General features: G+C 35.7%; 1 protein-coding gene across 3 annotated transcripts in view; it reads right to left on the minus strand.

Moving 5' to 3' along the window:
• LOC136033822 (SEC14 domain and spectrin repeat-containing protein 1-B-like) overlaps positions 1–18,998 on the minus strand; it is a 128,501-nt gene that overhangs the window by 55,146 nt on the left and 54,357 nt on the right. For all 3 annotated transcript variants that reach the window (XM_065714749.1, XM_065714750.1, XM_065714748.1), the window contains 2 exons: positions 18,009–18,315; positions 8,657–8,846 (listed from right to left, as the gene is read on the minus strand). In XM_065714749.1, coding sequence (XP_065570821.1) covers positions 8,657–8,846; positions 18,009–18,315 — 497 coding nt within the window. The remainder of the gene's footprint in view (positions 1–8,656; positions 8,847–18,008; positions 18,316–18,998) is intronic.

Genomic DNA, 18,998 nt, shown 5'->3' on the forward strand with positions numbered 1-18,998 from the left:
GTTCATGACTAAGCAATTACCTTACAAGTTTCACTTAGTGGTTTCATGGAACATGTGTACATTTAGACTTTTGATATGTTTGCTTCGTTTTCATACTTTCAAATTGAGCTTTAAAATGACATCTTTTGACAGTATTCAAATATAGGGAAGCAGCTTTAACAGTAAAGGCCGAGACACACTTTTGGCGTATTTTACCTTTTACCGTACGTTTTTATGGCACTTGGTATTAACCAAGTGACATATAGCAGTCGCCAATTCTGTCGGTCTGTCGGTCTGTCGGTCTGTCTGTCTGTCGGTCCCGGTTTTGCTACTTTAGGCACTTCCAGGTAAGCTAGGACGATGAAATTTGGCAAGCGTATCAGGGACCGGACCAGATTAAATTGGAAATAGTCGTTTTCCCGATTTGACCACCTGGGGGGGAGTGGGGGCCCGGTTAATTCGCAAAAAATAGAAAAAATGAAGTATTTTTAACTTATCAGCGGGTGATTGAATCTAAATGAAATTTGATGTTTGGAATGATATTGTGTCTCAGAGCTTTTAATTTAAATTCCGACTGGATCTGATGACATTGGGGGGAGTTGGAGGGGGAAAACCTAAAGTCCCGGTTTTGCTACTTTAGGCACTTCCAGGTAAGCTAGGACGATGAAATTTGGCAAGCGTATCAGGGACCAGACCAGATTAAATTAGAAATAGTCGTTTTCCCGATTTGACCATCTGGGGGGGGGGGCAGTAGGGGCCGGTTAATTCGGAAAATATAGAAAAAATGAAGTATTTTTAACTTATGAGCGGGTGATTGGATCTTAATGAAATTTGATGTTTGGAATGATATTGTGTCTCAGAGCTCTTATTTTAAATCCCGACTGGGTCTGATGACATTGGGGGGAGTTGGAGGGGGGAAACCTAAAATCTTGGAAAACACTTAGAGTGGAGGGATCGGGATGAAACTTGATGGGAAAAATAAGCGCAAGTCCCAGATACATGATTGACATAATCGGAACTGATTTGCTCTCTTTGGGGTAGTTGGGGGGGGGGGGGTAATTCTTAAAAATAAGAAAAATGAGGTATTTTCAACTTACGAACGGGTGATCGGATCTCAATGAAATTTGATGTTTAGAAGGATATCGTGTCTTAGAGCTCTTATTTTAAATCCCGACCAGATCTGGTGAGGGGGGCGGGGAGTTGGGAGGGGGAAACCTAAAACTTGGAAAACACTTAGAGCGGAGGGATCGGGATGAAACATGGTGGGAAAAATAAACACAAGTCCTAGATAGATGATTGACATAAACGGAACGGATCCGCTCTCTTTTGGGTAGTTGGGGGGGGGGGGGTATTTCTGAAAAAAAGAGGTATTTTTAACTTACGAACGGGTGATCGGATCTCAATGAAATTTGATATTTAGAAGGATATCGTGGCTCAGAGCTCTTATTTTAAACCCGACCGGATCTGGTGACATTGGGGGGGGGGGGGGGTTGTTGGGAGGGAGAAACCTAAAAATTGGAAAACACTTAGAGTGGAGGGATCGGGATGAAACTTGGTGAAAAAAACACGAGTCCTAGATACATGATTGACATAACCAGAACGCATCCGCTCTCTTTGGGGTAGTTGGGGGGGGGGGGTTAATTCTGAAAAATTAGAAAAAATGAGGTATTTTTAACTTATGAACGGGTGATTGGATCTCCATGAAATTTGATTTTTAGAAGGATATCGTGTCTCAAAGTTCTTATTTTAAATCCTGACCGGATCTGGTGACATTGGGGGAAGTTTGGGGTGGAGAAACCTAAAATGATGGGAAACGCATAGTTTGGAGGGATTGGGATGAAACTTGGTTGGAAAAATAAGCAGAAGTCTTGCATACGTGATTTACATAATTGGAACGGATCCGCTCAATTGCGGGGGGGGGGGGTAATTCTGAAAAATAAGAAAAATGACGTATTTTTAACTTACGAAGGATTGATCGGATCTTCATGAAACTTCATATTTAGAAGGACCTCGTAACTCCGATATCTTATTTTAAATCTCAACCGGATCAAGCGTAATTAGGGGGGGGGGCAGTTGGGGGGACCGGAAATCCTAGAAAATACTTAAAGCGGTGAGATCAGGATGAAACTGGATGGGAAGAATAGAAAGCTGTCTAAGATACGTGACTGACATAACTGGACCGGATCTGCTCTCTTTGGAGGAATTGCGGGGGGGGGGTAATTTTGAAAATTGAGGTATTTGTAACTTACGAAAGGGTGACCAGATCTTAATGAAATTTGATATTTAGAAGGATCTTGTGCTTTAAAGTTCTAATTTCAAATTCCGACCAGTTCCTGTGACATTCGGGGGAGTTGGAGGGGGGAACCGGAATTCTTGGAAAACATGAAAATTGGAGTATTTATATCTTACGAATAGATGATCGGATCGTAAAGAAATTTGATGTTTAGAAGGAATTCCTGTCTCAGATCTCTTATTTCAAATCCCGACCAGATCTTTTGACATTGTGGGGGATTTGGAGGGGGAAATCTTGGAAAAACACTTGGAGTGTAGGAATCGGGATGAAGCTTGGTGGATAGAATAAACAAATGTCCTTGATACGTGATTGACAGAATCGTACTGGATTCGCTCTCTTTGGGGGAGATGGGGGGAGGGGTTCAGTGATTTGGCGAGTTCGGTGCTTCTGGACATGCTAGGGCGATGAAAATTGGTAGGCGTGTCACGGAGCTGCACAATTTGACTTGATAAAGTCGTTTTCCCAGATTCGACCATCTGGGGGCAAAAGGGCGAGGGAAAATTAGAAAAAATTAGGTATTTATGACTTGCGAGTGGGTGATCGGATCTTAATGAATTTTGATATTTAGAAGGACTTTGTGACTCAGAGCTCTTATTTTAACGTTGGAGGGGGAAACCGGAATTCTTGGAAAACGTGAAAATTGGGGTATTTTTATCTTACGAATAGATGATCGGATCTTAATGAAATTTGATTTTTAGAAAGAATTCGTGTCTCAGAGCTCTCATTTCAAACCCCGACCAGAGCGTTTGACACTGGGGGGAGTTGGAGGGGGAAATCTTGGAAAAACACTTGGAGTGTAGGAATCGGGATGAAGCTTGGTGGATAGAATAAACAAATGTCCTTGATACGTGATTGACAGAATCGTACTGGATTCGCTCTCTTTGGGGGAGTTGGGGGGAGGAGTTCAGTAATTTGGCGAGTCTGGTGCTTCTGGACGTGCTAAGACGATTAAAATTGACAGGCGTGTCAGGGAGCTGCACAATTTAACTTGATAAAGTCGTTTTCCCAGATTCGACCATCTGGGGTATATATATATATATATATATATATATATATATATATATATATATATATATATATATATATATATATATATATATATATATATATATATATATATATATATATATATATATATATATATATATATATATATATATGTATATATACATATATATATATATATATATATATATATATATATATATATATATATATATATATATATATATATATATATATATATATAAAAATAAGTTGTCTGTGTGTGGATCTGTGGATCAGGTGACGTCATGCTTGTCCGCATATGACTTCTGAATTATTTCACACTAATACAAAATAAGAAAAAAAACTAAAAAAGGTAAAAACTACAAAAAAAACTAAAAAGAAAAAAAAAACTAAAAAAGCTAAAAAACTAAAAAAAACTAAAAAAAGGTAAAAAACTAAAAACTAAAAAAAAATGAAAAAACTAAAAAAAAGCAAAAACTACAAAAAAAACTAAAAACTAATAAAAAAACTAAAAAATCTAAAAAACTAAAAAAACTAAAAAAACTAAAAAAAGGTAAAAAACTAAAAAAAAACTAAAAAAGAAAAAAACTAAAAAAAGGAAAAGACTGAAAAATAAAAGAGAAAAAGAAAACTAAAAAAATATGAATAAAAATACAAAAAAATAAAAAAGATAAAAACTACAAAAAAACTAAAAAGAAAAAACGAAAAAAAACTAAAAAAGCTAAAAAAATAAAAGAAGCAAAAATCTAAAGAAGGTAAAAACTACAAAAAAAAAAGAAAACAAAATAAAAAAATCTAAAAAAGCTTAAAAACTAAAAAAAAACTAAAAAAAGATAAAAAACTAAAAAAAAACTAAAAAAAGGAAAAAACCATAAAATAAACTAAAAACTAATAAAAAAAAATAAAAAAAGCTAAAAAACTAAAAAAACTAAAAAAAAACTAAAAAAGGTAAAAACTAAAAGAACTAAAAAAGAAAAAAAACTAAAAAAAGGAAAAAACTGAAAAATAAAGGAGAAAAAGAAAACTAAAAAAATATAAATAAAAATAAAAAAACTAAAAAGATAAAAACTTCAAAAAAAACTAAAAAGAAAAAAGAAAAAAACTAAAAAACCTAAAAAAAGGTAAAAACCAATAAAAAAAAACTAAAAACAAAAAAAGGGAAAAAATTAAAAATTTATTTCATCATAAGTTTTCAACTGACGAAATTACAGACCGGGACATCGGGACACAAATGACGACCGGGACACCGGCACATAGGGAATATGAATGACGACACTCAAAGAGAAAGCGACCGGGACAAAAGGAATGTTCGATTAGCAATCAACAAAGCACCGGGACACAAATGACGACCGGGACACAGGGAGTATAAATGACGACCAGGATATAAGTAAAAAAAACTAAAAAAACTAAAAAAAGGTAAAAACTACAAAAAAACTAAAAAGAAAAAAAAAGAAAAACTAATAAAAAAACTAAAAAATCTAAAAATCTAAATAAACTAAAAAAGAAAAAAAATAAAAAAGGAAAAAAATAAAGGAGAAAAACAAAACTAAAAAACGAATGTATATACAGACCGGGACACCGGGATACAAATGACGACCGGGACACAGGGAATATAAATGACGACCGGGACACAGGGACACAACTACAACGGGGACGCCGGGGGGCAAAGGGGGATATAAATGACGACCGAGACACCGGGACACATGGAATATAAATGACGCCCGGGACACTCAAAGAGAAATCACAGACTGGGACACCGGGACACAAATGACGACCTGGACACAGGGACAAAACTACAAAGGGGATGCCGGGGGGCACAAGGGGATATATAAATGACGATGGCGACACAGGGAATGGTAGATTAGCAATCACCATCAACAAAGCTCAAGGGCAATCATTAGAATCATGAGGTATAGATCTGAATACGGATTGTTTTCCCATGGACCATTATATGTTGCATTTTCAAGAGTCGGTAAACAATCTATTTATATGCACAGACAATGGGACAGCAAAGAAAGTTGTATATTCGCAAGTTTTACGTAGTTAAAAACATATATATATATATCTATCTATATTCACAGGTGGGACATAGGGACACAACTACAATGGCGCGTAACTAATATGGCGCGTAACGACTTACGCGCGCGGGGGGGCTTGGGGGGGGCGCGAAGCGCCCCCACCAACTAGGTGTTGGGGTGGCGCGAAGCGCCACCCCAACAGCTAGTATGTATATATATATACATATATATATATATATATATATATATATATATATATATATATATATATATATATATATATATATATATATATATATATATATATATATATATATATATATATATATATATATATATATATATATATATATATATATATATATATATCTATATATATATATATATATCTATATATATAAAAATAAGTTGTCTGTCTGTCTGTGGATGGATCAGGTGACGTCACCTGAAAAAACTGGATCAGGTGACGTCAAAACTGAAAAAACTAAAAAAAGGCAAAAACTACAAAAAAATCTAAAAACTAATAAAAAAAAATAAAAAAGCTAAAAAACTAAAAAAACTAAAAAAGGCAAAAACTACAAAAAAAAACTAAAAACTAATAAAAAAGCTAAAAAACTAAAAAAACTAAAAAAAGGCAAAAACTACAAAAAAAAACTAAAAACTAATAAAAAAATAAAAAAGCTAAAAAACTAAAAAAACTAAAAAAACTAAAAAAACTAAAAACTAAAAAAGAAAAAAACTAAAAAAAAGGAAAAAACTGAAAAATAAAAGAGAAAAAGAAAACTAAAAAAATATGAATTTAATATATATAAAAATAAGTTGTTTGTGGGTTATATCTGTCTGTCTGTCTGTCGAGTGACGTCGTGTTTGTCCGCATATGACGTCTGAATTATTTCACACTAATACAAAAGAAGAAAAAAAACTAAAAAAGGTAAAAACTACAAAAAAAAACTAAAAAGAAAAAAAAACTAAAAAAGCTGAAAAACTAAAAAAAAACTAAAAAAAGGTAAAAAACTAAAAACTAAAAAAAACTGAAAAAACTAAAAAAAAGGCAAAAACTAAAAAAAAACTAAAAACTAATAAAAAAACTAAAAAAGCTAAAAAACTAAAAAAAAAAACTAAAAAAAGGTAAAAAACAAAAAAAAACTAAAAACTAAAAAAGAAAAAACTAAAAAAAAGGAAAAAACTGAAAAATAAGAGAAAAAGAAAACTAAAAAAATATTAATAAATATAAAAAATATAAATATAAATATAATATAAATTAGCAATCAACAAAGCACCGAGACACAAATGACGACCGGGACACAGGGAGTATAAATGACGACCAGGACATAAGTAAAAAAAAAAACTAAAAAAACTAAAAAAATGGTAAAAACTACAAAAAAACAAAAAACTAATAAAAAAACTAAAAAATCTAAAAATCTAAATAAACTAAAAAAGAAAAAAGGAAAAAAATAAAGGAGAAAAACAAAACTAAAAAACGAATGTATATACAGACCGGGACACCGGGATACAAATGACGACCGGGACACAGGGAATATAAATGACGACCGGGACACAGGGACACAACTACAATGGGGACGCCGGGGGGCACAGGGGGATATAAATGACGACCGGGACACCGGGACACAAGGAATATAAATGACGCCCGGGACACTCAAAGAGAAATCACAGACTGGAACACCGGGACACAAATGACGACCGGGACACAGGGAATATAAATGACGACCGGGACACAGGGACATAACTACAAAGGGGACGCCGGGGTGCACAGGGGGATATATAAATGACGATGGCGACTCAGGGAATGGTCGATTAGCAATCACCATCAACAAAGCTCAAGGGCAATCATTAGAATCATGAGGTATAGATCTGAATACGGATTGTTTTCCCATGGACCATTATATGTTGCATGTTCAAGAGTCGGTAAACCTGACAATCTATTTATATGCACAGACAATGGGACAGCAAAGAATGTTGTATATTCGCAAGTTTTACGTAGTTAAAAACATATATATATATATATATATATATATATATATATATATATATATATATATATATATATATATATATATCTATCTATATTCACAGGTGGGACATAGGGACACAACTACAATGGCGCGTAACTAATATGGCGCGTAACGACTTACGCGCGCGGGGGGGCTTGGGGGGGGGCGCGAAGCGCCCCCACCAACTAGGTGTTGGGGTGGCGCGAAGCGCCACCCCAACAGCTTGTATATATATATATATATATATATATATATATATATATATATATATATATATATATATATATGTATATATATATATATATATATATATATATATATATATATATATATATATATATATATATATATATATATATATATATATATATATATATATATATATAAATGTACTGTCCCTCTGTCCATTACACTATCTTCTATAAAAAAAGGGGAAAAAACTAAAAAAGAAAAAAGAAAAAGGAAACTAAAGAAAAAAAATACAAAGGTAAAAAAACTAAAAAACTCTAAAAAGAAAAAAAAACTGAAAAAAAAATCAAAACAAAACTAAAAAAAAATCTAAAAAAGAAAAAAAAAGAAAAAAACGAAAAAAAACTAAAAAATAAAAAAAAGAAAAACACTGAAAAATAAAAAACTAAAAAAATTAAAAACTAAAAAAATAAAGTAAAAAAAAAATTAAATTAAAAAACAAGGGATTACAAGAATTCAAAAACCTTTAAAAAAGAAAACTTTGAAGCTTAGTAGATATCATTGTTAGAAATTGGACTTGCTTTAATCATCAAATATCTTTGAAAAAACTGCAATATGAAAAGACAGCAAATTGTCTGAGGTTAGAACACAATGGACAATGAGAATCCATATATAGAAGCCTGCCGCGTACCGAGTGCTGGGGCCCCAGCTAGTAGATTATATTAATATAATAGATATACCATAGAGATCACAATAAATCAATTACAGACCATAACACTTTTTGATTTTTCATTGAAAATAATCATAAAACAACAAAAAACTCCCCTCCCCCCCACCATACACCGAAAAACACATTGATACTTACCTCTATATTCCCATGAATTTATTTCACGAACAAGTATTGTGAGGAGGAATCAAGTAAAAATTTTCTTTTTGTAAATAAATTACAATTTTGTTAAAACACAGTTTAGCTTGTTCGGGGGGGGGGGGGGTGAGGCATAACTTACAAGTCTACAAAGTTCGATGAAGAGTTTTTAACCTGTTTTTACGACAATTTAATTAATTTAGCACTGGCCCCAATTAATGCTAATCTTGAACTAAGGTGGAAAATTACAAATTTCGAAAAAAGCCTAGAAAAACAAGAAATCTAATATTACCCCGTTTGAGTATGGTCTTTGGTACATCTATTGATTTCCTGTAAAAATCGATTGTTGCATCAATGTTTTCGTCGGATTTCCTCATGCCTTCTAAAGTACTTAAGCCAGTGATAGCATTATCAAGATGAACTCTTAATTTATCCATATCTGCCAAGGATTCCTCACCTTCTCTAAAGAGAGCTTCGAACTCCTGCAAGAGGTAAAACTATTATTTCCACCAAGATGCCAAAATTTGTACCAAAACACAATTTTTAACATTCTAAGATAGAAATCTAAAATCATCAAAATGATTCAGCTATACATAGTAGAACTCGACGCGACGCCTTTTTATGGCACTTGGTATTAACCAAGTGACATTTAGCAATCGCCAATTCTGTCGGTCTGTCTGTCTGTTGGTCCCGGTTTTGCTACTTTAGGCACTTCCAGGTAAGCTAGGACGATGAAATTTAGCAGGCGTATCAGGGACGGGACCAGCTTAAATTAGAAATAGTCGTTTTCCCAATTTGAACATCTGGGGGGAGGAGTGGGGGGCCGGTTAATTCAGAAAAAATAGAAAAAATGAAGTATTTTTAACTTATGAATGGGTGATGGGATCTTAATGAAATTTGATGTTTGGAATGATATTGTGTCTCAGAAATCTTATTTTAAATCCCGACAGGATTTGATGACATTGGGGGAGTTGGAGGGGGGGAACCTAAAATCATGGAAAACACTTAGAGTGGAGGGATCGGGATGAAACTTGATGGGAAAAATATTCACAAGTCCCAGATACATGATTGACATAATCGGAACGGATCCGCTCTCTTTGGGGTAGTTGGGGGGGGGGGGTAATTCTGAAAAATTAGGAAAAAAGAGGTATTTTTAACTTACGAACGGGTGATCGGATCTCAATGAAATTTGATGTTTAGAAGGATATCGTGTCTTAGAGCTCTTATTTTATATCCCGACTGGATCTGGTGAGATTAGGGGTGAGTTGGGAGGGGGAAACCTAAAACTTGGAAAACACTTAGAGTGGAGGGATTGGGATGAAACTTGGTGGGAAAAATAAACACAAGTGGTAGATACATGGTTGACATAAACGGAACGGATCCGCTCTCTTTGGGATAGTTGGGGGGGGGGGGGTATTTCTGAAAATTAGAAAAATGAGGTATTTTTAACTTACGAACAGGTGATCGGATCTCAATGAAATATGATATTTAGAAGGATATCGTGGCTCAGAGCTCTTATTTTAAACCCGACCAGATCTGGTGACATTGGGGGGGGGGGACCTAAAACTTGAGAAATACTTAGAGTGGAGGGATCGGGATGAAACTTGGTGGAAAAAATAATCACGAGTCCTAGATACATGATTGGCATAACCGGAACGGATCCGCTCTCTTTGGGGTAGTTGGAGGAGGGGTTAATTCTGAAAAATTAGAAAAAAGAGGTATTTTTGACTTACGAACGGGAGATCGGATCTCAATGAAATTTGATATTTAGAAGGATATCGTGACTCAAAGCTCTTATTTTAAATCCTGACTGGATCTGGTGACGTTGGGGGAAGTTTGGGGTGTGGGAACCTAAAATCATGGAAAACGCTTAGATTGGAGGGATCGGGATGAAACTTGGTGGGAAAAATAAGCAGAAGTCTTACATACGTGATTAACATAATTGGAATGGATCCGATCTATTGGGGGGGGGGGGTAGTTCTGAAAAATAAGTAAAAATGACGTATTTTTAACTTACGAAGGAGTGATCGGATCTTCATGAAACTTCATATTTAGAAGGACCTCGTAACTCAGATCTCTTATTTTAAATCTTAACCGGATCAAGCGTAATTGGGGGGGGGGGCAGTTTTGGGGGAGCGGAAATCTTAGAAAATACTTAAAGCGGTGAGATCAGGATGAAACTGGATGGGAAGATTAAAAACCTGTCTAAGATACGTGACTGACATAACCGGACCGGATCTGCTCTCTTTGGTGGAATTGGAAGGGGGGGGGGGTAATTTTGAAAATTGAGGTATTTGTAACTTACGAAAGGATGACCAGATCTTAATGAAATTTGATATTTAGAAGGATCTTGTGCTTTAAAGTTCTTATTTTAAATTCCGACCAGATCCTGTGACGTTGGGAGGAGTTGGAGGGGGAAACCGGAATTCTTGGAAAACGTGAAAATTGGGGTATTTTTATCTTACGAATAGATGATCGGATCTTAATGAAATTTGATTTTTAGAAGGAATTCATGTCTCAGAGCTCTTATTTCAAATCCCGACCAGATCTTTTGACATTGTGGGGGATTTGGAGGGGGAAATCTTGGAAAAACACTTGGAGTGTAGGAATCGGGATGAAGCTTGGTGGATAGAATAAACAAATGTCCTTGATACGTGATTGACAGAATCGTACTGGATTCGCTCTCTTTGGGGGAGATGGGGGGAGGGGTTCAGTGATTTGGCGAGTTCGGTGCTTCTGGACATGCTAGGGCGATGAAAATTGGTAGGCGTGTCACGGAGCTGCACAATTTGACTTGATAAAGTCGTTTTCCCAGATTCGACCATCTGGGGGCAAAAGGGCGAGGGAAAATTAGAAAAAATTAGGTATTTATGACTTGCGAGTGGGTGATCGGATCTTAATGAATTTTGATATTTAGAAGGACTTTGTGACTCAGAGCTCTTATTTTAACGTTGGAGGGGGAAACCGGAATTCTTGGAAAACGTGAAAATTGGGGTATTTTTATCTTACGAATAGATGATCGGATCTTAATGAAATTTGATTTTTAGAAAGAATTCGTGTCTCAGAGCTCTCATTTCAAACCCCGACCAGAGCGTTTGACACTGGGGGGAGTTGGAGGGGGAAATCTTGGAAAAACACTTGGAGTGTAGGAATCGGGATGAAGCTTGGTGGATAGAATAAACAAATGTCCTTGATACGTGATTGACAGAATCGTACTGGATTCGCTCTCTTTGGGGGAGTTGGGGGGAGGAGTTCAGTAATTTGGCGAGTCTGGTGCTTCTGGACGTGCTTGGACGATTAAAATTGACAGGCGTGTCAGGGAGCTGCACAATTTAACTTGATAAAGTCGTTTTCCCAGATTCGACCATCTGGGGGGCTAAAGGGAGAGGAAAAATTAGAAAAAATTTAGGTATTTATAACTTACGAGTGGGTGATCAGATCTTAATGAATTTTGATATTTAGAAGGACATCGTGACTCAGAGCTCTTATTTTAAATCCTGACCGGCATTAAGCCTCTTATTGTCCTTTTTAAATCAATCTATTGATTCATAGAATTTTGTTAGAGCTCATACCATATGATCTCTTGGCTCTTAGCTCTTCTCGCCTCGTCACAAGTTCCATATGAGCTCTTAGCTCTTGTTATTAACGGAGCGCCGCCAATGAAAGACGCAAAAGCGTGGAGAAAATTTTGATGACGCTATAGCATGCCAGCAATACTATCAACACGGTGTTGAACCACCGGTCTGTCTATATTTAGCCTTATGTTTTTGTAGTGATTTGTTGATTTCGAAGTGGTAAGTAAGCTAGCGTGCTAAATAACTTTGCAAAAGTTTATCGATAATGATTTCTAACCAGGAAATGGTAATAAGAGCTTACAAAGAGTAGGCAATGGCAAATTCAAGGGGCGGGGGTTTAGGCCGGTCAGGAATTCCATAAGATTTTCTTAAAGAGCTTATTCTCTTACTTGTGACATTCCTCTTAATCTCTTGCAACATAATTTGATAATTTATTTAAAATGGCTCGAAGCAATACAAATTCGCGTGGACCTAGGAAAGAAGAGAGGAACAAGAGTTAAATCTTATGCGAAATTCAACCAAGTCCTCAAATTTTTTTTTCAAGTTTGTGGAACGATTTTGGATTTTGATTTGGCTTTAACTATATCTAATAATTAGACATATCACTCGTAGACTTCCTTTGCAGAATTTGTAAATTTTACTACATAATTTTTGGAATCATTACTCTCTGAGATTCTACTGTAACTACACCGTTTATTCGCAGATTCAGTATAATTTCAGACTTTTGGTCCAAATTTTACCGAATCTCAAGAATTTTGGAGTGCTGCCCCCTACCATTGCAACGGCTTTGCTTTCTAGAATTGAAATAGAAAGCAGCAACCATTTGCTTTTATATGCGGCATCCATTGTTCAAATTTTGTCGCAGTTAAGGACTCTGAACTGGGTCTTATTTAAATGCTATAACGTTTGCAAGACGTTGTTGCTTGCTATTTTTCTTTCTCTTCCCTAAACGAACTGATTCCTTAGCTTGTTCTGTTTTCTGCTTCACACGAAGAACAAAAGCTGCTTCACTACTGTAGCACACGCTTTGTTGAAAGATATGATAGTACGAAGCTGGGTTTCATTGAATACAGCAGCTGGCACCATCAAAACACACAGACAGGGAGAAGTGAGCTTTATTTGGGGTGTATTCACTCAGTGAATTTGAGTGTATAGTGAAATCAGGAAAATGAAGACAGACGTACGTCCTTTCCCAGGCGAAATCCCTGCAAAGCTCATACGTGAATTTGCTTTATTCCTATCCCTGCCACTCTCGATTCTTATAAACCAGTGCTTTGCATCCAGGACCCTCCCTAGATTGTGGAAAAAGGTCCATATGCGTGCAATTCTCAGTGAACCCACCCAGGTCGTGTGATGATTTAATACCAATCTCCCTAACGCCACGCCTAACAAAAGTGACAGAATCGTTCATCTTCCGACGGCTACTAGAGCAAGTAAGTGAGACTATCGACAAATACCAATATGGCGGACTACCAAAATTTGGGACGTCTATATAACTAATCAGAATGTACGATCAGATCCTGAAGTGGCTTAAATACCAAGGCTGTTTTGTCGACCTGGCAGCCATCGACTTTCGCAAAGCTTTTAATCTCCAGTCACCCCTAGTTGCCTACCAAAACCTGAGACGAATGGGTGCCAAACGCCAAACGCTAGCCATTGTGCTTGATTTTCTGTCTGAAAGACGGCAAAGAGTATTTGCTTTACACGAAGAGGACTGTGAGTCAGAGTGGACTAAAATAACATACGCTGCCCCACAAGGGATGAAACTGGCAGGAATAACGTTTCTTGCCATCATCAACTACATAATACAAATTTGTCGATGATTTGTCGCTCTTATTCGCATGTCTTCTTCACGGCAATGTCCCCACCAAGCAATTCCCCGAAATCCCTTTCGATCTACTAAGTTCATAGTGCTCTGATACAAAATTGACTATTAACTCTGTTGAGTCACATACTTAGACTGAACCCTCGTTCCCTCTGGAGTTACTTTCCCTGTTGTGAGTGAGGTGAAAATACTAGGTGTCATTTTCTCACATGATTGCACCTTTAATATCCATATTAATAGTGTGACCCGTAAAGCTAACGCAGATCTGCAAACCCTTTCAAAATGTGTCACTTCGGGTGCAACACTCAAAGTCTTCTTCTGGCATACCTGTGCTACGTAAGCCCCACACTCGAATGCGCCTGTCCCGTCTGGGACCCGTAAGTATTAAGAACCGCCTATCTAATGCAGGAACTAGAGTCAGTCCAAAAACGGGAAACCAGGATCATCCTAAGTAATAGAGACATTCCTACCACGATGATCAAACAACCCTTGAACTTCAAAGTTTAGAACTCCTTTTGGGTGACCTTATCCTGAGGTTTGGCAAAATGCTGCTGTCTAACCCTGCTGACCGTGACACCCCCAAAAGCCCCGACAGTCAGTCGTACGAGACAGAAGCTAAAACTTGTGCTTGTGCGTGCTCTGACAAACTGCTACCAAAACTATTTCTTCCCTTTTTTTACGTCATTATATAATAGTGCATAATAACATGTTTTGTAGATCAACATCAAATTAGCCATTTTAGCTACAATTGTTGTTTAAATAAACATTTCGACAATACTTCTTTTTCTGAATAATCCCCTGGGTGAACTTATGAAAGAAGTCCAATTATTACCAAGGTGAAGACTGTGTGAAACGATCTTCTACTCTTTTTTCTTTTTTTTATTTCTAAATTATAACTTTGAGTTTTGACTTTCTGGCTATGTTAAACATTAGATCTGATTAATTTGGGGTAAAGAGCAGGTAGATAGTTCCCCTCCGGTCCCTTTTGACCGAGGAATTTTCTTTTAGGAAAAGAAATTAGCAATGGCTATAGACTGTCACAATTTTGTAGCTAGTTATAGCCAATACGGTGTTTGGTCATAAAATGGCCCATAAGTTAACATGGTGTTCACGTGATAGTAAGACAGCAAACCTCACTGATTATGTTATTGTAAACCGAAGACCAGCAGGATCAATAAAAGATACTAGGGTATATAAAGGTGATGCTACTGATGTTAAAAGTAAAGATTACCATGCTCTGGTGTCTAGGGTTAATGTGAAGCTGAAATTTTGGAAGGGTAACTACCTTCCGAGAAGCTGTGATGTTGGATGACACCAGGATGAGAATTTGACAGAAATATTCCAGGAACTATCAAATACTAAACTGGAAAGTTCCAAGTTTGACAACGTGAAAGATGCATTAAAATATCTTTAGCAAAAACAATTTGTGAAGTTGCTGATGGTCTTAGGGAAGAAATTTAGGACCACAGCAAGGAATATTAGTAAAAAGCTTTATGTTTATCAGAGAGGAGAAGGGGCTTGTAAACGAATTACCTGAGTGGTTGATCATACGAAAACAAAAGGAATGTAAAGAAAGCGGAGAAAGCATTAAAATATGAGCTAAGAGGTGTGAGGTGGAGGCCATGGATAAAATTGCCGAGTATCCGGAAGATGCAGCTAGACAGTATAATAGTAGAATATTGTACTACAATGTTAATAAATTGAGAGGGAGTAGTCAATCTAGACTTGTCCCAGTTACAGATAGGAATGGGGCCACAATTAGTGATAAGGATGAAATGAAAGAGATGCGGGCAAAACATTTTGAGAATGCGCTAAATCGAAATAGAGTTGCAGGAAAAGATATAGTGGAAAATGAAAAAGTTTGTGATGCCTTGGATGTGAAGGAAGATTTGTTTTGCGAGGAAGAATTAGCGATGGTACTTAAAGGATTAAAAAATAATTAGGCTTCAGGTGCTGATAGTGAAGTAAATGAGATTCTTATATATGGCGGCTATAAGGTTAAAAATAAGTTGCTAAAGATTATGAATATGATTTTTGAAAAGGGGAAAGCATCTAATGATTTTAGGAGAACCTTAATTAAACCACTGTATAACAAAATGTGATAATAGTGATTGTGGTAATTATCAAGGCATTAGAGTGGCGTCTGTAGGTAGCAAATTACTTAGTAATATGAAACTTTATAGACTGAGAGTTGCTGTGGACAAAGTTTTAAGAGAAGAACAGTGTTGTTTTAAAAAAAGGCAGAGGATGTGTCGACAAAATTTTCACTCTTAGATCAATGATTGAAAAGTGCCTGAGTTATCAAATAACTTTGGTCCTCAGTTTTGTATATTATGAGCAAGCGGTCAATTCTTGTTGATAGAAGAGCTTTAGCAAAGGTTTTATCCTTGTATGGCATTCCAGACAAATACATTAAAGTGAATAGTGCTATATATGAGAATAAAACTATTGTGGTTAAGGTAAAAAATAGGGTTAACAGCTGTTTTCGTTTTAAGTCAGGATTTAAGCAGGATTGTGTTCTATCCCCCTTTATACGGATCATTTTGAAGGACTTAGTTTTAAAAAACACAGGAAAGACAATGGGAGACCACGGAATCAAATAGAGAGGAAAAACTCTCCTGGACTTAGATTATGCTGATGTTTTAAGCATGCTAGATGAAAGTGTGAGCAAAATTAATGAGCTTTTAGAGCTTTTGCCTGTTCAGGGGGATAGAATAGGTAACGAACAGATTGATCAGGTGGGATCACTGAAGATGTTAAAAGTAGAATAGCCAAGGCTAAGGTGTTTTAACAAAGTTAATAAAAGTTTGAAATAATAGGAAGATAAGTGTGCGAACCAAGATTAGAATATTAGAAGCCATGACAGTGATGACAGTAGTCAAATATGGCTCTGAAGCATGGGTGCTCTGAAAAGTGAATGAAGATTTGCAATATGTTTTCCAGAGAAATTGCCAACGGATTGTTCTAGGTACCTGGCCCTACTGACCGTATTGGAAAAAGTAGGCTGTAAAGTTTGGTTCAATCTCGCTTACTAGGGCTATAATGAGAGAAATGTTGAGAAGGCTAGGGCACGTTCTGCGGATGAAGGATGGCAGATTGCCAGAGATTGACCTTTTCTGCCAACCGTTTTGGGCTAAACAGAAAGCACGTTGTCCACGGATAGGGTGGGAGGATGTCATAAAGAAAGATTTAAAGGAAACAGGAACTTCCTGAGAAGGTGTAAAGAGGGAGGCTTTCAATAGAATACCATCGAGGAGCGTGTGTAGCTGTGTTTGCCTCAAGCGGTTTGGTGCTCCGATGAATTGTTGTTACTAAGTTAATTAATGATCTCTACAGCTTCTGGGGCAAACTTAGAAAAACTCCAAAAAACGAATTATATGATATATGAAAAATACAAAGATACAAAAAAAAACATTTATATACAAAAAGATATTTTTTAGGGGAAGGGGACAGATCTCCTAATTTACTGTCACAAAGTAGAAGAACAGGCAGCTTTTCCGAACTTTAAACAACTAATTATGATAAAATGATAGTAAGACACAAAGAGCAGAAAAGATAGAAGAGAGAGGGGAAGATAGACGAAAAATATAAGCATATTATTTTTTATTTTGCCCCACTATTTACACACTTCGTCTTTGGTGAGTCTATCCCTTGATAATAGATGAATTTGGTGAATTTAGCTACTATTTATCACTTTGGTAAATTCCACTTTCTTTGATGACTATATGTGGTACGTCAGTCAGAGGAGAGCTAGGAAAACATGTTTTCCTTAAGATTGTAATATCATAATACGTGATAAGAAAAAGTATAATTGTTCCTGCTAATGGATGGATAGAAATTTATTTTCTACACAGAGAAAGGTTATTTCCTTTTAAACCCTGCCCTCCACCCAAAAAAAATCTAGGACGCAGGGAGCCTCCAAACTCTGACTCGCACTTCATTGTGCGGTCTTTAATTTCACAAAAATTGCATGAGTAAAAATAAAGGTACGTAAAGACTACACCCCACTTCTACTGATATTGAAAAAAAAGGCATATTCTTTAATGAAACACAGAGGATGTAAGAAAACTTTTAGCGAAAACGAGAACTTCGCTGAAGTTCTTTTTCTTGTTTACAACAAAATATTACAATCCTAAAATACGTGGTTTTCGATTCGTCATATAGAAAAATGCTGATATTTATTATGCATATGAAAGAAGAGAGTAAATGCAAAATGTGGCACATTAGAAAAACAAAACGCTTACCAGTTGGTTTCGGACCCACTGATCATGTTTATATATCATGTTTCCACCAAGTTCTACAACTAGCTGATCCTGATCTATAATTCTGCTCAATTTACCAACAGTCGAATATGTCACTTTCAAATCTCTTTTTCCTTTCATGCAATCAACATTCTGAGAGTCCCATGCACTTTCGGGTCTAATTGCAACTAGGGTATGTATCAAGGGCCCCAGACTTGCTTGCACTTGGTCTACTGTACTATGAATCTGCTTCCATGTAGCCTTTCGTCCATCCAATATAACCATAGCCCCTTGCGCACTTATTGTCGAGCTAAAATATGTACGTACAAATATTAACATATATATATATATATATATATATATATATATATATATATATATATATATATATATATATATTTATACATACATATATATATATATATATATATATATATATATATATATATATATATATATATATATATATATATATATATATATATATATATATATATATATATATTCATATTGTGAATAAAATCACGTTGTGAATGAATGCTAAGAGACACTATAGAAGGTGTTGTTTTTCTTCCTTTGAAGGGAGGGGGGATAATATCGAGTTTTTGTCCTCGTTAGTTTTCCACACTCTCTAACCAAAATATTGCTCACAAACAATGTTCAAGTTCAATTATTTGTTTATGTAACGCTGGTGTAAACTTATTGCAGGAATTTGAAACCGAAATAACATATTTTATTAAATGCTGTATCTATGAAAAAATACCTATATGTACGTGCAATTCGTTATAAAAATACCACTATGATAACATAAATTATCTGAGTTATGTCTATTCCAAATCTAACAGACAAATCAGTTTTTTGAAGGAAATTAAATGAAAATACAAGTTTTTTAACAGAAAGTAAGGAGTGACATTAAAACTTAAAACGAACAGAAATTAATCCGTATATTAAAAGGGCTATTCCCTCCTCAACACCCCGCTCTTTACGCTAAAC

The sequence above is a fragment of the Artemia franciscana genome, chromosome 12 (assembly GCF_032884065.1).
Source record: "Artemia franciscana chromosome 12, ASM3288406v1, whole genome shotgun sequence".
NCBI classification, from domain to species: domain Eukaryota; kingdom Metazoa; phylum Arthropoda; class Branchiopoda; order Anostraca; family Artemiidae; genus Artemia; species Artemia franciscana.